The sequence below is a fragment of the Aureobasidium subglaciale genome (assembly GCF_000721755.1).
Source record: "Aureobasidium subglaciale EXF-2481 unplaced genomic scaffold scaffold_3, whole genome shotgun sequence".
NCBI lineage: Eukaryota > Fungi > Ascomycota > Dothideomycetes > Dothideales > Saccotheciaceae > Aureobasidium > Aureobasidium subglaciale.
Genome location: NW_013566992.1, coordinates 656,944 through 673,302, shown reverse-complemented (window position 1 = coordinate 673,302; position 16,359 = coordinate 656,944). Strand labels below are relative to the sequence as shown.

The following is a 16,359-nucleotide window of genomic DNA, read 5'->3' as shown; positions in this document are numbered from 1 at the left end:
TTGAAACATGGAGAGCTCGGGTTCTCCATGTCTCTCGAAGCCGGTTTGTCCAGAACCAGGCTTCCATGCAGCTCGACCAGAATACCGGCTGATCTGATGCTGACACAAGAGGGAGATTTGACGGCAAACGGGACTTGGTGTGCTCGGAAGGAGAGATGGACCAGCTTTTGACTATGTAAAAGAGAAGCGGTCTGTACGTAAAGGTATATAACAGGAAAACGCGATCCAAAGAGAAGACACCGCCAAACGCCGTGCACGCGGCGCTATGCAGATTGAAACCGAAAAGACAAGAGAGTGGATATATGTATGACAAGAAGAAGAGTGCAATAGTGCGCAGCGTCATATGTGCTCGTTGCAAGGATGGCGTCGTCTAGGTCAGTTCGACGTAATTGCTACATGGTACATTAGCTTCGTACGACAGTGTCAAGAGTGATTTGACTTACCTTGGAAAGATGCCCTCTCTCGAACCAATCCTACCGGTCCACCAATCGGCAGAGTTATCAGTCTTTTTGACGATAGTGATGATCTCGCCCTTCTTGAAGCCCAAATCGCCGGGCTGGTCAGGATCGAAAGTGAACTTCGCGATGGCCTGTCCAGGCTTGGGAGTTGCGGTGTTGGCACTGCTGAAAGTGGGCTTAGGTGCACTTGGCCTGGATGGTTTGCGGTCAGAGTAAGAGTAATCTGCTTGGTCGCCGTATGCACTGTTACTACGCTGGCGCGAGGCTTCCAGTCGATCGAAGGTTTCTGTGGGATTGGCGCGCGAACCAAAACTGGGCTGCCTGTCGTACACATCGTCTTGCCATGTGCTGGCACGCGACGGGCCACCGAAGTTTCCCGAGGCTCCTGTGCGATCTGAACGAACACCTTCTCCATGGGCGGAACCTCTCTTGCCCTGCCAGATGACATCATCGTGAGATTCGTCGTAGACCGGAATATCGTTGTACATGCCATCGCCCTGGTTGGCGGCAACTCCAGCAAACACTCTGCTGTTGAGAATGCGCATCAAGGGCTCAGCCTGAGGTGGAACAGGGACACCGCCCTCGAGGAGAGCTCTGGCAGTGACGCGACGGTTGTACATCTTCTCGTTGGCATCTCTTCTTTCGATCATGGCGCTTCCTTCGAGAGAGACACCGGCGAATAGACCCTTTGTCTTGCTGTAGGCGAAGATACCAGCAACACCCTTGAGCGACGCCGCACCGGCAGCTTCGGCATTGCGACCGACGGGACCAGCAGCGATCGAGACGTTACCTCCGAGAGTAATACTACCAGCTTGGGCAAAGGTGCGGACAGCGGCAGCGTCGTTGAGGATGAAGACGAAGTCGGTGATTTCGAAACCAATCTGACCACCAAAACCACCGCCGACGGTTCCGATGGCTGATGGCGCGGACCTAAGGCTGATGTCAGCAGAGGTCAATGGACAAGCGGATATAGAGTGGATTACCAGGAGCCGTCTGACAAGCGGGCTACTATGACACCGGATCCGAAACGAGCACTACCGAGGAAGCCGGCCTTGAAGACGGTCATGATGGCAAGACCTTTTGCATTTGCGAGGATGTTAGGGGGGATGATCTTGTCGGGGCCAAAGGATTGTTTCGGGTCGATGAAGGAGGCGAGGATCTTGCCCGTCTTCTTGCATTCACCTGAAGGTAATCAGATTCTGAGGAGAAGATGGCATCACAAAGACGCGACTTACTCTTCATAGAAGAAGGTAGCGGGTTGTTGATGAGAGGCATGATGGGCGGTCGGACAGGCGATATACTGGGGATCAAGGACGCAAAGACTAGAAGAAGAAGACGCGACACAGGCAGTACTCGAGATTGTTGCGGTATGGAGAAGAAACGACGGCGTGCGCGGCGACACGAGACCTGGAGTACGAGTGTCAGGCATACAAGTCGGGCAAGTCATGGCATAGCTCGGCGACAGCCCCACCAATATTCCAATCGTCGTCATTGTCTGTGCTCGCCGACCCCAGACCGGCAACGGCTTCCCGATTGGCCGTCATCTTCGGCCTTCTGCTCCTGTACCGTCATCAAACGTTCTTTGTTCTTTGTCCACAGCATCTGCCTAGCATACTACGTCTCGGTCGTCGCGATACTTGCCGCACCACTTGCAACCACTTGCACTCCCGTCGCAATGTCTGAAGCCTACGAACGTGAACGGTAGCCTCCCACCCCTCTTCCCTGCTGCGACACTACACAGCCACTGACAACTGGAAAGTCAAAATAACTCGCGACTGGACGAACTCGCTGGAAAGGTGTCGGCATTACGTGGCATCACCATAGACATCTACGACAACGCCCGCGACCAGGGTGTCATCGACTCTTCCGTACGCCGCTCCACCCCTGACTGTTCGAGTCTACGACCTTGCTAATCTACTGGTGTGCAGACAAATGCCTTTTCCTCCTTCTCGAACAGCTTGCAGGGCAGTGCTGGCAGACTTACGCGTATGGCACAACAAGGAAACAAAGTCGCCATCCTCAAGCTCGCTGCTATCATTATCGCCGTAGTCCTCGTGCTCTACTGGATAGGTGGTTGGGTGTTCAGATCCAAAGCTGCTTGAACATTATATCATCCGGTTACCTATACTGGAAACCGCCAGACCTCCTTGGTCTGAAGACTCTGGATCCGCTCGATGCCACCTCATGCATTCGCCAAGCCACAAAAGCCACCCTGCTTGGACGAGCATGTAGAAGAGGAAGAGGAAGAGGAAGCCCACTCGAAGTCGTTAAATCACCTCTCGTAGCAGCACAAGCGTACGAGCGACATGATAGCATGGGACACGGCCCAAAGTAAGTTTTGCGGAGGCTAGGGGAGCTTACGAGCATGGAGATTATGGATTACTAGAGACATCATTACCAGACTCACGACATGCCAAGTCGTTGCATCAGCATTGCAACTCTAGGATTCATGGCACTGAGATGGATCGAAAGTTCCTCATGGATGTTTTGATATTGTGAGTTAGGCAGAAGGGCGTCTGTGCTCAAGGTCTTCAACGCTGTTTGTGTCCTCCTAAATGTGACCGTCTAACCCCACACGTTCCCAAAGAGATCGTCTGCGGCAGGAGCTTTGTTACTGGATGTAGTGGTGGTAGGTGCAGGTGCACTGCTCCAGCCGCCAAAGTCGTCGTCTTGAGAGACAGTAGGCTTGCTAGAAGTAGTGCCCTCGTTGCTTCCCCAACCACCAAAGTCATCATCGTTGGACACACTGGTCGTCGCAGGCGCTTTGTATGAGGTAGTGGGCGGTGCAGGTGCAGGTGCTGCTTGCTCAGGGGTACTCCAAGCGTTGCTCGAGCCCCAGGCGTCCATGTTATCGAGGCCACTCATAGCTGGTGCAGGTGCAGGCTTTGGCGGCGGGACCGGGGCCGACAGGTTGAAAGCTGATGAAGAAGATGAAGGCGCAGGCTTGGAAGGTGCGGGAGCACCCATGTCAAACAAGTCACCCATGCCAGAACTTGCGGGAACCGGCGATCTCGTGGATGTTGGTAGAGGTGCAGGGGAAGCTGCAGATGTGAAGTCACCAAAATCGCCAAATCCACTGGACATACGCGCTGGCTGGGGTTTAGACGTAGGTGCAGCGGTAGGCTTGGGCGGGGGAGCAGGCTTTGCATCGAAAAAGCTGCCGCCGCTCAGGGAGCTCGTTCGTGCTACTGGAGAGGCCAAGTTCGAGAAAGCAGAAGGCTTAGGTTGTTGCTGTTGTTGGGGAGCAGACGGGCCTCCAAAGTTCAGGCCGCCAAACGCATCAGCCATACCACCAAAGGACGATGTCGAAGCGGCAGGAAATTGCATTGGTGCGGAAGCAAAGCCACCGAAGGCATTCGAAGAAGATTGAGGTTGCTGCACTGGAGCAGGTTTGGGTGCGGATGCGTAGAGAGACAAGATTGACTGCTTCAGATCTGATCGCGGGTTGCTTCCAAGGGTGGCAGCGCTGGAAGCGGCGCTAGCAGGACGTGCTGGAGGCGCGGACTGGCTGGTCCCAAAGAAGTCAAGACCGAGCAGTGAATCACCTGGGCGATTCTGTTTAGGAGGTGCGGCAGGAGCCTTTTGTTGTTGCGGCGGCGGTCTTGAAGCAATCGAAGGTTCGGCGGTGCTGGCGCGAGCTGGAGTCGGGTCGTCACCAAAGAGATCAATAACTGGAGCGACTGCTCTGGGAGCTGCAGGAGGAGCAACCGGTCCACTGCTCATAGATGCGTTTCTGAGAGATGCAGATCGATCAAGCTTTGCCTTCTCTTGAACTACGCTGAGAGGCTGTGATTTGGTCAGCTGTTTCGTACTGGTAGATGGTACGATCGATCTGGTTTTACCACGTCTTCGTCTCCCCCCTCACTTCCCAGAGTGGAAGGGTCGGGGATGGGGCCGTCCATTGTCCATCTCTTGGAGTCGTACTTGGTGCGGATGAAGTTCTCGATCTTGCTGCAAGTGCGTCAGTCATCGCGATCAGGGGTGGTTGCTAAGGTTATAGACGGAGCACGTACGCTTCGGCGGGGACATGACCCGGCGCAAGCTTTGCTTCCCAGTACCTGCGGAATGACAATCAATAAATGTAAGCTACGAGCGTCGAAGTGTACGTACTTGTTGGCTCTGGTGTTGCCCCATTTCAACATGCTCTGAAGCTGCTCATCGGTCCAAGAGTCAAGGTCGACGGATTTGACTCTACTGATGTGTGTGCCCATACCACGATGGATACCAGAGCATCTGTGATGCTTGTCAGCGAACATGTCTCCCCGGGGAATCTCCTAGCTACACACCGAATACAAATGAAGATGCCCAAGTTCCAACTAGCCCATCTCGGGTCTATCGACACTTGTCAGCTTGTATGCACTGGTGCGATATCCGTGATTCGTACGCTTGTTCCTCTTGCAGTCTGCACAGCTCTTGTTGCCTTCCAATTTGACCAAGCTCTTCAACGTCTGCTGGTTCTGCATCGTCCTGTCGGGCCCAGCGGGTCTCCGCGACATGGCGGCGGCGGTAACGGTGAGCTTGGGGGATCTGGTATGCGGAGTGGTTGATGCTTATTCTTTCGAATCGAGTGAATGTCGACGGGCCAGCAATGTGTACAGAACAGTTCTGTTCCCAGAGGACTTGTATGTATTTAAATTGGACAATGGCTAACGATTAATCAAAGCTGCCCCTCGATTGTCGTAGCCCAAATCCGAATGACGCTCGTTGGCACGTGATTTAGTCAATAGCCTTTCATGACTTCCAGATTGCCTTGGTTTCATTAACTCTTCCTGGCCAGGCATTGTTCAGGCAGAGCAAATATGTATAAAAACGAAATAACCAATCCAGCGCCTCGCTGCCATGCCTCATGCTGGGTATTGCGCCATAAAACACCCAATCGACTTGTAATGCTTCCTCCTCTTGTACATGTCCTTTCGTAGCCTGATACACCCATTACCATCTGCCACCGCCTCTTCTGCCAAAGCCACCGCCGCCACCTCCACCACGTCTTCCATAGCCACCGCTACGGCCATAGTCTCGATCATCGTAACCACCCCTTGGCCCAGCAGGCTCCTCGCGAATCGGCGGTTGTCGTCCTTGCAGGTCTTTTTGTAATTGCTGATATGTCTTGCGCATTTGGGCATAACCAAGATGCATTTTTCCGAAGAAGTGGTCTGCCAGTCTACGGTCGTTGTCCAGTCTACTGAGGTATGCGCCGCAAACGTCGCAGACCTGAAGCTTTTGGTGACCCGATGGACCTGAAGTATCCGAGAGAGCCTTGAGCTCACGTTCGCGATCCTCCTTCAACTGCTTTTGCTGCCTGATACGGAAGTATTCTGTGACGGCGGTATTAACACCACCCAATTCGCCCAGGATCTGAACTTCGACCAGACCGTCCTCGATATTGCGCGATAGTTCGCCAATCTGTTTCAAGAGAGCGTTCGTCTGGCGGATCTCATCAGGCGTCTTTTCCAGTCTGCGCTGGGCGCTGTCTATGCGCCTGTTGCAGTCGTCGATGTATTTTTGCATGTCTCGCATGTAGTCGAAATCGAAGCCCCATTTGCGCTTTTGCTGGTCGTCTGCGTTTTCGTACTCTGACTTCAAGGCTTCGCTGTGAGTCTTGGGACACAGGCCGAGATCTTGTTTGGTGTTGGTAAACAGGTCGTGAGGACAGGTGCCGACAAGGTAGGAGCGGCACACCTTTGGATCAGTGATGGAGAGTTGAGGAGCGCGTGACGCGCCAGGACCAGCCAGCAACTGCTCGCCCATGAGCTGCTCTGTAAAAAAAGTGTCAGTGAGAATTGCGACAAGCATGTTTCAAACGAGAGCGTACCCAGCAGTTTTCTCTGCTCAGCTGCCATGATGGCTGTTCGTGACGTCGCAAGTGTGTGTGGGTAGAGGCGAGCGCGCGATCTGCGGTGTTGCAGCAGTGTCAAGAGTGGATAAGCGATTCGATAAGACGGTCGATGTATAGTGGCAGATGAATGACTAGGCTCGACGGCTTTGTATGGCAGCAAAAGCGGAAGAGCGTCGCTCCTCCGCCCATCGACTTCTTGGCACATGTATGCTGCAACAGAGTTGCCCCTGGCACCTGCCATCCACGCCATGAGGCCGCCATGCTCATCATAGTCTTCGCCCTGTCGCTGCTGGGCCTGTTTGCACCATGGGTTGAAGGGCAATACTCCGAGCTGCTCGAGCTGCGTCCGCTTCCACAATCTCAGCTTCTCGCTGCCTTCAACTTCAAGGCCAACACGACCTTGTCCGACTTTGACGCCCAGAACTACCGCCTGTTCCCTCGTTCTCTCGGTCAGATCCTGCAACATACACATGCCCGGGAACTGCATCTCCGCTTCAGTCTTGGCCGCTGGGATTCGGAAAACTGGGGCCAGCGACCGCGACATGGTCGTCGTGAAGGAGGTACCGGTGTCGAACTATGGGCTTGGGTCGACGCAGACTCGCATGAGCAGGCCAATGCTCGCTGGTTGACTCTGAGCAATGCTCTGTCTGGTCTCTTCTGCGCTTCCATGAACTTCATCGATTCGACCAAAACAATTCGCCCTGCCATGACCTTTGCTCTGGAGGGCTCCCATCCGAACCCTTCCACACTACACCTACTGCATGGCGCTCTGCCCCATGAAGTCATCTGTACCGAGAACCTGACTCCTTTCTTGAAGCTTCTGCCCTGCAAGGGAAAGGCCGGCATCTCGACTCTTCTGGACGGTCATAAATTGTTCGACGCCTCATGGCAGACAATGGCCATCGACGTGCGCCCTGTATGCCCACTCGATGGCAGCGAGTGCTTGTTGGAGATTGAACAGACGGTAGATATGGTCCTCGACCTTGACCGCTCCATGAGGTCCCAGAGTGATCCCATTCCGAGGCCTCCACCTCTTGAGGAAATCGACTGCAACACAGACAAGTGGTACAACAACCCCGATACCTGCTACCCTCGCGAGCGGTCTACCGAGCGTGCTTGGACCCTGGGCAAGGTCTTTGGCCGTTCTCTTCGTGGCTCTTGCCATGTAAATGAAGGTGCTGCACCCGAATCTGTTATTCTGCACACCGCCGCTGGGCAAGAGAGTGAGGTAACTGCCGAAGAGCCTTACACAGAGCACAATTCCGGGGACGGCCTTCTACGCTACGTTCTCCCAGAGTCTGGAGCCTTTGACATTGCCTTGGGCGAACAGCCTCTGATTCTACCGTCAACTCTCGAACAGCCGCGCCTTCGCGCTGAACGAACCATGGTTGGCTACGGTCAAGAGAGAGGAGGTATGCGCATCGTGCTTACCAACCCTTCTCTCACCGAGGCTGTCGATCTCGTTTATCTCGAGTCTTTGCCATGGTTCATGAAGCCATATCTCCATACCTTGCATGCTTCCATCAATTCTGTTCCCTCCCCTTCCTCCATCCAGCAGACCTTCTACAGACCAGCCATAGACCGTGCCCGGGGCACTCACCTCGAGTTGCGCCTCCATGTTCCTGCTGGCAGCGCTCTGGTCTTGACTTACGATTTTGAGAAAGCTATTCTGAGATACACGGAGTACCCTCCCGACGCAAACCGTGGGTTTGATGTCGCGCCGTCGATAGTCAAGCTGCTGTCCAATTCGACCGATTCCCATCACAACATACCCGTCTATCTTCGCACCACTTCCATGCTTCTTCCCCTTCCTACTCCCGACTTTAGCATGCCTTACAATGTCATCATTTTGACCAGCACTGTCATGGCCATGGCGTTCGGCAGCATTTTCAACCTGATCGTTCGTCGTTTTGTCGCTGCTGATGAAGTCGAGCCTGCAGGTATCGTTGCTCTGAAAGCAAAGGTCCAAGCTGTCGTCCTGAATCTGAAGCAGAAGATTCAGAAGAACAAGGCGGTCAAGGTAGCTGACCAACATGGCGAGAACAAAAAAGTACGGTAATAGATGTAGCTTTTGGCAACAGCCCACAGTATATGAGGAAACGCACATTCCCGAACGATACATTGAGCAACACATTGAGAAATTGCCACGATCGTGCCTTCAACGTAGTGTGTCTTGAGTCCTGCAGTTCGTTCTCCAAGATTCTGCTTAGTACGAAAAGACCGTGAATTCTTACAGCTACAAGCAGCGCAGGCTTCAGGTCTAGAGAAGTTCTGCGCTCAAGGCAAGGTTGCTGGTCGCATATGCTCATGTCCTCAGTGTTGGAGCCAATGCCATTTCTATATGTACACCCTCCTAGTCCAGACCATCTAGTGACCCTTTGGCTTGGTCTCTGCCGGATGATCAAAGACTTTGCCAGGGTTCATAAGCCAATTAGGATCCAAGGCTAGCTTGACCTTCTGCATCACACCGATGGTATCAAGCCCCAACTCCTTGACCAATGAACCCTTTTTACCCAAGCCGATTCCATGCTCGCCAGTACACGTGCCCTCCATCTCCAGAGCTCTTTCCACCATTCTAGTCACACACGCCTCGACCTTTTTCTTTTCTTCCGGATCCTGAGCATTGTACATGATACACTCGTGGAAATTGCCATCGCCAACATGTCCCAGAGCAGAAGCAAAGATGCCCAATTCATCCAGCTCGCGCTTGGAAACCTCGATAATATCGGGAAGTCTCGAGAGTGGAACAGCAACATCAGTAGACCAAACCTCCTCATCACCTTTCCTCATAGCCAACATGGACCACAAAGATTCCTTTCTCGCAGACCAGAGTTGCTTCTGCTCCTCTGCATCGGCAGTAAACTCAAAATCAATAGATTTACACTGTTTGGAGAGCTGCTTTACCAAATCGACATTCTCTCTGACTCCTGCTTTTGTGCCGGAGAATTTGAAGAACATGGTGGGGACTTCGCGCCACACTTTTTTTGTGGACTTGGACTTGTTGACGACGCTCATTTGCACGTCATCCATGATTTCCATGGCGCCGATGGGGACACCGGCTTTGATGATGCGGGAGGCTGCGCTTGCGGCATCGCGGATGGTAGGGAAGGTTACGACTGCCACGCTGGTCTCCTGAGGGATGACTTGGAGTTTGAGTGTAATTTCTGTGACAATACCCAGAGTGCCTTCGGAGCCGATGAACATGCCGGTGAGGTTGTAGCCGGCAGAAGACTTTCGTGGTCTGCGCTTGGTCTTGATGATTGTGCCGTCGGCGAGGACGACTGTGAGGTTTATGACGTTGTCTTTCATTGTGCCGTAACGGACTGCGTTGGTCCCAGAGCAGTTTGTTCCTGTCATACCTCCTATCATAGCTGATGGTCCCGGGTCTACCGGGAAGAAGAGACCTAGATTGGGTCAGCGTGTGTCATGTTGATGCCTGAGATACAAAAGATCCAAGACCCAAGCAATCGATTATCGACTATCGACTTTCATCCAACCTGTACACCACTACAGAGCTGGATGGACAGTAGGATCCAGCTGCTGCACTGCAGAGTACAATCTAGATCGGACGGACACTTTAAGGAGAGCCTAACTCGGAGGGTCTCCAAGAAGCCGCCGAACTTTCTGAGATGCACTCTGCATGGCGGCAGCTAGATATTGGGGGTTGGAACGGCAGTCGGAGGATCGAACAATGGCAATTGGCTCAGGGCACTTACCACTGTCTTTGATATCCTCGTTCAGTTTCATCCAGCCTATCGAGGGTTGGACCACTACGTCCAGATCATTATCATGTAAAGCAAGAATCTTGTCCATGAAGGCAAAGTCGATGCAGAAACCGCCATATCTATGGATGTATTGTTAGTCTAGTCGGCCCATTGTCTTCTTCAAGCCATGTCGGCTTGATGGCATGTGACTCACGGAGCAGAGAAGTTGCCTTCCAGACTTGAGCCTCCAGAATAAGGGACTGAGGAGAGTGTCAGTACGACCAAATAAACATAGACACTTCACTGCCATTGGTTTTAACGCGGTGTCTGGGAGGCCGACTTACCAATCGGAATCTTATGCTCATAGCAGACCTTTGCAATTTCCGATACTTCTTCCGTAGATTTAGGATACACCACAGCAATAGGCAGTACATCGACATTGATGGTAGACCATTCTGAGTATCCGTGTCGGTGCAACTCGTCATCGTCTGTGGTTATAGCATCTTCGCCAAGTTTTGCCTTTACCTCTTCGATAGCCTATGCCATGATTAGAAACCACTCATCGGAAATTTCATATCATTCTCACGTACCTTTTCCCACTCGGCCTTTTTAGCATATACTGGCACTTGAGGAGCATTTACCCCATCTTCCTTGTAACTTGCTCCGGCATCCCAGATTCCGTATGTGTAGGCTAGTGCTCCAGTAAATGCGCTGAGCAGTAGAACCTTGTTCGTTGTCCAGAATGCGGCTTGATTCAGCGATGTTGTATTCGTAGAATTGAATCGTTGTTGTCGACCAGGAATGGAAGACCGACAAGAGGCCGGCCGACGAAGTCCCCGCAGTGCGGATGAATTCAATCGCATTCTCGTTGCCATGGTTTGGATACTGGCAGAAAGAAGTAACTCAGTATCAGGAGGTCAGTAGCGAAAGTAACCTGTTTGCTGTCCTCTCCTACTCTCTGTACAACAATATTGAAGGATTGGGAAGAGGTCAGCACGACACCCGAGGCCCGGAGCACGTAACTGGTTGTATATTGGGCCCGGCTTATGCGGCGTGAAGGCCGTCTCCTCTTCTTTCAACCGGCCCGCTGTCCTTGCCCCCCACTCTTCTCTTGCGACCCCCACCTTTGCTCTATGGGTCTCTAATTGCCTAAGTCGAGTTTCTCCGGCTATGAATGCAACAAGACGTAAGTCGTATATGGGTTGGGACGAAGGTTTGATGAATAGACGAATACGCAGGCTCACAGGTGCAATACGCGGCACCGTATGTGATCAAGCGCCTTGTGCAGATCCAGGGGGCTTATAGGTAAGCAGCTATCGACAACTGCTGGACCTCGCTCCGACCTATCCGACAGTGTGTAGGGGCCTAAGCCACCATCGTTAATGTGTGAGACAAACTTACGAGGTTGTCCTTCCGAGTTATGGGAACCGCGCAACAACTCTTTCGCCATCTCGTCATGGTTTCCTGTGCTCATATCGACTGCGTACATTGTAACGCCCCCAAGACATGCGCTAAGTACACGGTTCATGAATCGTCTCGTCTAAACGGTTCATCACCATACACGACTTGACTCCTAGCCTGGTACAAAGGAACCGCCAAGTCATAATCCTTGTCAAACGCGGGATGGGATCGTCCTACTTGAGTGTGGACGATGAGGCAATGGCAAAAGGCGATAGACTGATCATGCACACAGAATTGCCTATTTGTTCGAGTCTCAGCAGAATAACCCAGTAGGTATAAATGAGATGTGCCAGCAACATATATGCATAGCATGATCCGGAATCAGGAGTGCAGTAGCAGTTCCATCTTGAGCGATTTGACAGTCTTTCCTGCTTTGGACAAGCAGGACTATCGGGTATCTTGAACTTTGTTCAGTCATGAGGCTCTGCTAGAAGCTCAAGCGGACGTGCCGCATTCGCGCACGCGTCAGACCATCCTATCGGAGCTTTTTTCTTGGTGCCTCTCGCCGAGCTTCACCTCGTCGCGATGTACGATCCAGCCAGCATTAGGTACACGCAACGTCCCGGAGCTCGCTCCGCCTAGCGCACACTGATGTCTCGAGGGGCAGCGCAGGTGTGCGAAAGTCTGTCACGCCGCACATGTTGGATCCCATAGGAAACATCGAGTGTGTCTGGCTTCCGCACAAGACTGGAAGATGTACTGTCGATTCTATTCCTTCCATCTTCCAGATGAGCAAGTGAGGCAGAGTCTTACACTTGGGGAGTTCTCCGCACCTGACACCCTCGTCGCTTTGTAAGACTAGCACATCGGAGGCCTTTCCGCGTTCGCTTTAGCCCGTTTGTGTGGATCGTGCCTACCGTACTTTCAACAATCAAGCTTCATTTTTACAGTACGAGTACCCAGCTGGGCTTACCACTGCAGATTTGCAGGAAGAAGAAAGCATCGAAAGGTAGATGTGGCGCTTGCGGACTGCTGGTCCGCCGCAGCGGAGCCAGACCCTGAATAGGCATCAGGTCCTATATATCTACCGTTGCAGCCCGGAGTCGTTCTCCCCCCCCCCCTCACTCTCTGCCCTCTGCTCACTTCACCCGTCCCCATATTTTGTTTGCTTCCACCGGACAGGACAATCCCTCTCATCTTGCTCCCATGAACATCGCAAACATGCTTCAATATCCGGTCGAGGAGATCAGGACCCCATCTCGTAGCATTAAATCACATACATCGACCTCACCAGCGTTGGCGCCACGGACGGGCGGAGGGGTTGCCAAATCTTCAAAGCCGAAGCGGACACAGACTAAAGCCGCGTGTCTTACATGTCGCCAGCGAAAATCAAAGGTCAGCCGAAAGTGTTGAATGCCACTTCCAGTCATCATAGTGTTTTACTAACATCACGGACATGGGTAGTGTGATGGAGACCGCCCGTCATGTAAAATCTGCTCCGAGAGAAGATTCACATGCCAATACTCCGTCGAAAAAGGTGTGACCCAACAGCAGGCTACAAAGGAGCAACTCAAATCTTACAAGGAAGTATTGGCATTACTTCGAAAGAGCTCGGCGGAAGATTGTGATGCCATACTGAATATACTCAAGAGTATGGAGGACCTCAACGATGCTTGTAGATTCATTCTCGATGCCCCGGTCTTATTGAGAGGTCGATGACTGGTTGATTCGGTAGGGGGACATGCCTTTCGAATGCTATTCCTCATATCACACACACTCTCTCTCTCTTCCTCCAAGTCGCGTGGTGAAATCATGTGCTGCTTACAGCGATGTACGGTCGCTTTCAGAACATCATGTCTGGCCTCGGGTCTCTCTTGTCGTATTATATGGTTCCACACTTGTATGCTGTAAGTGCACGAGGAAGAATGATGCCAAATGAGCAATTCACATGGGAGGCAGTAGAGAAGACTCAGTGTCTGTCATTGTAGATAATGTGCATAGAATATGTCTCCAAGCACTGATGTTGTCATTCCTCCAAAGCTTGAACTTGTAATTTATCCAATTCTAAACATTAGGTAGGTAGACTGGGGTGGTGTGCGAAGAATTTTTACAGTGAATTCATGCTTGACTAATCATACCACCTCTGATCGTGAAAGCGGTGCTGAAGCGGTGTGGCTTGCGCGCAGGGCTCACGCTCCGAGGTGCGCGGCTTGCATCCGGTTGCAATCCAGGAGCTGGAGATACTGCAATCGTATGTCTCTTAGTAGGGTCTCTTCTTCTGTTGTTCTTGTTGGTATCAATACATGGCCACCGGATCGAAGGTAAGTCTCCAGTAAATTGAACGCCAGTTTCCCGGTCGAGTTCCTTTCGCCAAATTTCTGTTTGTAGGTTCCACCATCTTTCGAGTTTCGCCCGTCGTTTTTGCGTCTCTGCATCCCACTCACGGACCATATCATCACATTCGCGCTGCAGGCTCTCAAGCTCCTTGAGTTGGCGAGATTCCAGCTCTGATAACTCCTCCTCTTGCTTGACTAATCGTTGACTGATGCGTCTGGTTTGCTCGCCTCGAAGCACACTGATAGCACCAGCGTGTTTCGCGTCCATCTGGTCGCGTGCCCTCCTAGCTTTTGTGAGCTCGGCCAAGTCTCTGTCTGTAACAGCCCTTTCGTGGCGATCTCCACTTGTAGTTTCCCCTCGACAATATGCCTCCATATGTTTGAGAGCGATCGCGTTGTTTCGTGTTTCCACCTCATGCTCTTCGCGCATCTCGTGTTCGTCAATTACATGCTTGTCTTCGATGCGAGCAATTGCGGCGGTTTGTTTCTCCACAAGCTGGTCCTTTTGTCGATCGAAATATGGGAGCAGCTGTAATTTGCGTACAGCATACCCGTCAATAAAGCCTTGTCGCTTTCTCTTGGCCCAGGCTGTTAGATCATCTCTTTGGCGTTCCTGTTGTTGTCTTAGGTCTCTGAAGCTGGGTATTTCCATGGCCTTTTCAAGATTCTTTTCCGTCTCGTCCGGAAGCGGACGTTCAGCACCTAACGCTGGTGATCTCGACTGAGATCGTGATTTGACGAACGACGTCGGATGCGATGTCACTCCAGCTTCGTGAATCGGTGGTGTCGTAGTCGCATCGTCATCCCAGGCAACCAGCATGTTCATCAAGGCATCCTGCTCATCCTGGCTCATTACACTCGCAACCAAGCTACCTGGTATCGGCCTCTTGCAGCATGTCGGTGGAATACTCTCCTCGTTCAGCGAGTCTTTGATCATCTTCCGAAGAGCCAGAGCGCAATAGCGGTGTCCACAAGACAAAGTGTGGAGTGTACGGCGGTGTCGAGACCCGCTTTGGGGACAGTGGGGGCAATCGCTGCGTACTTGATCAGACTTTGTTCATCATCATCCAAATGCCTCTGCTTACTCTTTCTCCCGAGTTGAGTCCCCCGAGTCGATTCGTCTTAGTCTTAGTCGGCTCAGGCCTCGAGTGATGATGTGCCTTTTTGGTGACGACTCTCGCGAGCGTGACCACACAGATGATAGCGAGAACGTGGAGGGCGATGGTGAGATGATGGGGGAGGTAGCGAAGTTGAACGATGAGCGGCGGAAGTCGAATCTAGCATGGTTGACTATTGAGTCGTAATCTTTGATCGACACCGATGTGCCAGAGCTGCGTCGCCCACGAGTCGGTCGAGGTCTTGCATGCGGACAGTCTCTCGATATGCGAGACGCATCGGTGAAATCTGTAGAATGCGAAGCTTGAGAGCCAGTCGAGATAGATCGGCGCGGATGTGTCGAGCTTGTGAGACTCGAGGTCGCATTCGGATTCTTGATTTTTTGGGCGTCTTCCGGTAGAGTGGTATTAATGTCCAGGCTTCGTGCTTGGCTTGTTAGGTCTTTTTCAAAGTCTTCAACCGTTTGGCCTTCGGCTAGTCGCAGGACTTCACGAGCGAACTCGTCTTCCATTGATGTTGCGTGACCGCGCGAGTGAATCCAGCTTCGGTTGTGTCGCAAGAGATAGCATGGAAGTGGCAGTACTCCAGAGGTAGCAAAGGAACAACGTCAGGTGTGCTGCAACAAACAACTGCCGAGGCCTTCTACTAGTTGTCTAGGTACCAGTGTGTTGTAGCGGTCTGTATCGGGAATCCCAGCTTAAACTCCGCAATAACCCGGACACCGGACCTCGTTATATGCTTGTCTGTTATGAGCTGAAGGAAGCTTAGCCTGAACTACTTGCAAAAAGAGCGACTGGCGGTCTGCAGAATTGGCTGACAGACAAGCATAGGGAAGAAAAGAGAAGGCGACCATCAGTAAAGAACTAAACCATCGAGCGAACCACAGCGCAAGAACTGTATGACGTCTCCGAGCAAGGGCTAAAACAACCGTCTTCGCCGCTTGGGATCAAAGATCTCCATCTGGCTCTTGCTTGGTAATTCGACTAAGAAATCCCCGTGCCCTTCGTACCGGTTCGCTGTCTGTTCTCCTGTGTGTCTTGTGACTCGTCCTAGAGCTCGAGTCAGGCAGTGTTTTGAATCGGCGTCAATGCGCCTGTCACACCAAAACTCTACGCGCCTCTCAGAATTCAAGAACTCTTCGATTGGCGGCCAAGGATAAATCAATTTTTCTAGACAGCCTGACTTGACCGCCTGACATACTTTACCTACACCAATGATGATGAGCCGAATTCATATCACCGTAATTGTGACGCGAGCGAGCTCTCAGGGCTGACAGCTTGATATCCTTTCCGTAGTGCCTCAAATCTCAACGCCACAAGCCACTATGCATGAAATTGCTTAGGAAGAGTCATGATGATGGGTAACTACAACGCAGCTTGAGATTTTCAGTTTATCATAGAGATGCTACTACTGGTAATGATTGTTGTAAACACACTGTGGGAGAATCGAAGAGGACCGCTACAACGGTGGCAAGCAATCGTTCCAACAAGCAGCGAAATCGTGTTTCT

The 16,359-nt window shown here is 52.1% G+C and overlaps 8 protein-coding genes across 8 annotated transcripts; 2 read left to right on the top strand and 6 right to left on the bottom strand.

Moving 5' to 3' along the window:
• Positions 1-370: 370 nt before the first annotated feature.
• AUEXF2481DRAFT_2345 (uncharacterized protein) lies at positions 371-1,733 on the bottom strand (the record flags this gene model as incomplete). The annotated part of the gene is made up of 4 exons (XM_013491195.1): positions 371-392; positions 444-1,388; positions 1,442-1,640; positions 1,694-1,733. 4 exons carry the CDS (start codon positions 1,731-1,733, stop codon positions 371-373), a joined length of 1,206 nt encoding a protein of 401 aa, XP_013346649.1.
• Positions 1,734-2,035: 302 nt separating this feature from the next.
• On the top strand, positions 2,036-2,560 carry AUEXF2481DRAFT_77362 (uncharacterized protein; the record flags this gene model as incomplete). The annotated part of the gene is made up of 3 exons (XM_013491515.1): positions 2,036-2,159; positions 2,218-2,326; positions 2,387-2,560. The coding sequence occupies exons 1-3, from the start codon at positions 2,134-2,136 to the stop codon at positions 2,558-2,560; spliced, it is 309 nt and encodes a 102-aa protein (XP_013346969.1). The 5' UTR covers positions 2,036-2,133.
• A 364-nt stretch (positions 2,561-2,924) lies between these two features.
• Positions 2,925-5,128, bottom strand: AUEXF2481DRAFT_483231 (uncharacterized protein). The gene is made up of 6 exons (XM_013491613.1): positions 4,843-5,128; positions 4,745-4,790; positions 4,569-4,691; positions 4,472-4,516; positions 4,301-4,409; positions 2,925-4,244 (listed from the first exon to the last, which is right to left on the bottom strand). The coding sequence occupies exons 1-6, from the start codon at positions 4,952-4,954 to the stop codon at positions 3,024-3,026; spliced, it is 1,656 nt and encodes a 551-aa protein (XP_013347067.1). The 5' UTR covers positions 4,955-5,128; the 3' UTR covers positions 2,925-3,023.
• A 262-nt stretch (positions 5,129-5,390) lies between these two features.
• On the bottom strand, positions 5,391-6,298 carry AUEXF2481DRAFT_2342 (uncharacterized protein; the record flags this gene model as incomplete). Its single annotated transcript, XM_013491194.1, has 2 exons — positions 5,391-6,214; positions 6,271-6,298. 2 exons carry the CDS (start codon positions 6,296-6,298, stop codon positions 5,391-5,393), a joined length of 852 nt encoding a protein of 283 aa, XP_013346648.1.
• A 255-nt stretch (positions 6,299-6,553) lies between these two features.
• Positions 6,554-8,353, top strand: AUEXF2481DRAFT_2341 (uncharacterized protein; the record flags this gene model as incomplete). The annotated part of the gene is made up of 1 exon (XM_013491193.1): positions 6,554-8,353. The coding sequence occupies one exon, from the start codon at positions 6,554-6,556 to the stop codon at positions 8,351-8,353; it is 1,800 nt and encodes a 599-aa protein (XP_013346647.1).
• Positions 8,354-8,661: 308 nt separating this feature from the next.
• On the bottom strand, positions 8,662-10,873 carry AUEXF2481DRAFT_46080 (uncharacterized protein; the record flags this gene model as incomplete). The annotated part of the gene is made up of 5 exons (XM_013491464.1): positions 8,662-9,698; positions 10,011-10,138; positions 10,213-10,258; positions 10,343-10,535; positions 10,589-10,873. The coding sequence occupies 5 exons, from the start codon at positions 10,871-10,873 to the stop codon at positions 8,662-8,664; spliced, it is 1,689 nt and encodes a 562-aa protein (XP_013346918.1).
• A 1,223-nt stretch (positions 10,874-12,096) lies between these two features.
• On the bottom strand, positions 12,097-13,365 carry AUEXF2481DRAFT_483302 (uncharacterized protein). Its single transcript, XM_013491612.1, has 3 exons — positions 13,029-13,365; positions 12,233-12,660; positions 12,097-12,180 (listed from the first exon to the last, which is right to left on the bottom strand). Exons 1-2 carry the CDS (start codon positions 13,211-13,213, stop codon positions 12,369-12,371), a joined length of 477 nt encoding a protein of 158 aa, XP_013347066.1. The 5' UTR covers positions 13,214-13,365; the 3' UTR covers positions 12,097-12,180; positions 12,233-12,368.
• On the bottom strand, positions 13,349-15,691 carry AUEXF2481DRAFT_36900 (uncharacterized protein). The gene is made up of 2 exons (XM_013491399.1): positions 14,821-15,691; positions 13,349-14,769 (listed from the first exon to the last, which is right to left on the bottom strand). The coding sequence occupies exons 1-2, from the start codon at positions 15,360-15,362 to the stop codon at positions 13,518-13,520; spliced, it is 1,794 nt and encodes a 597-aa protein (XP_013346853.1). The 5' UTR covers positions 15,363-15,691; the 3' UTR covers positions 13,349-13,517.
• Between the last annotated feature and the right edge of the window lie 668 nt (positions 15,692-16,359).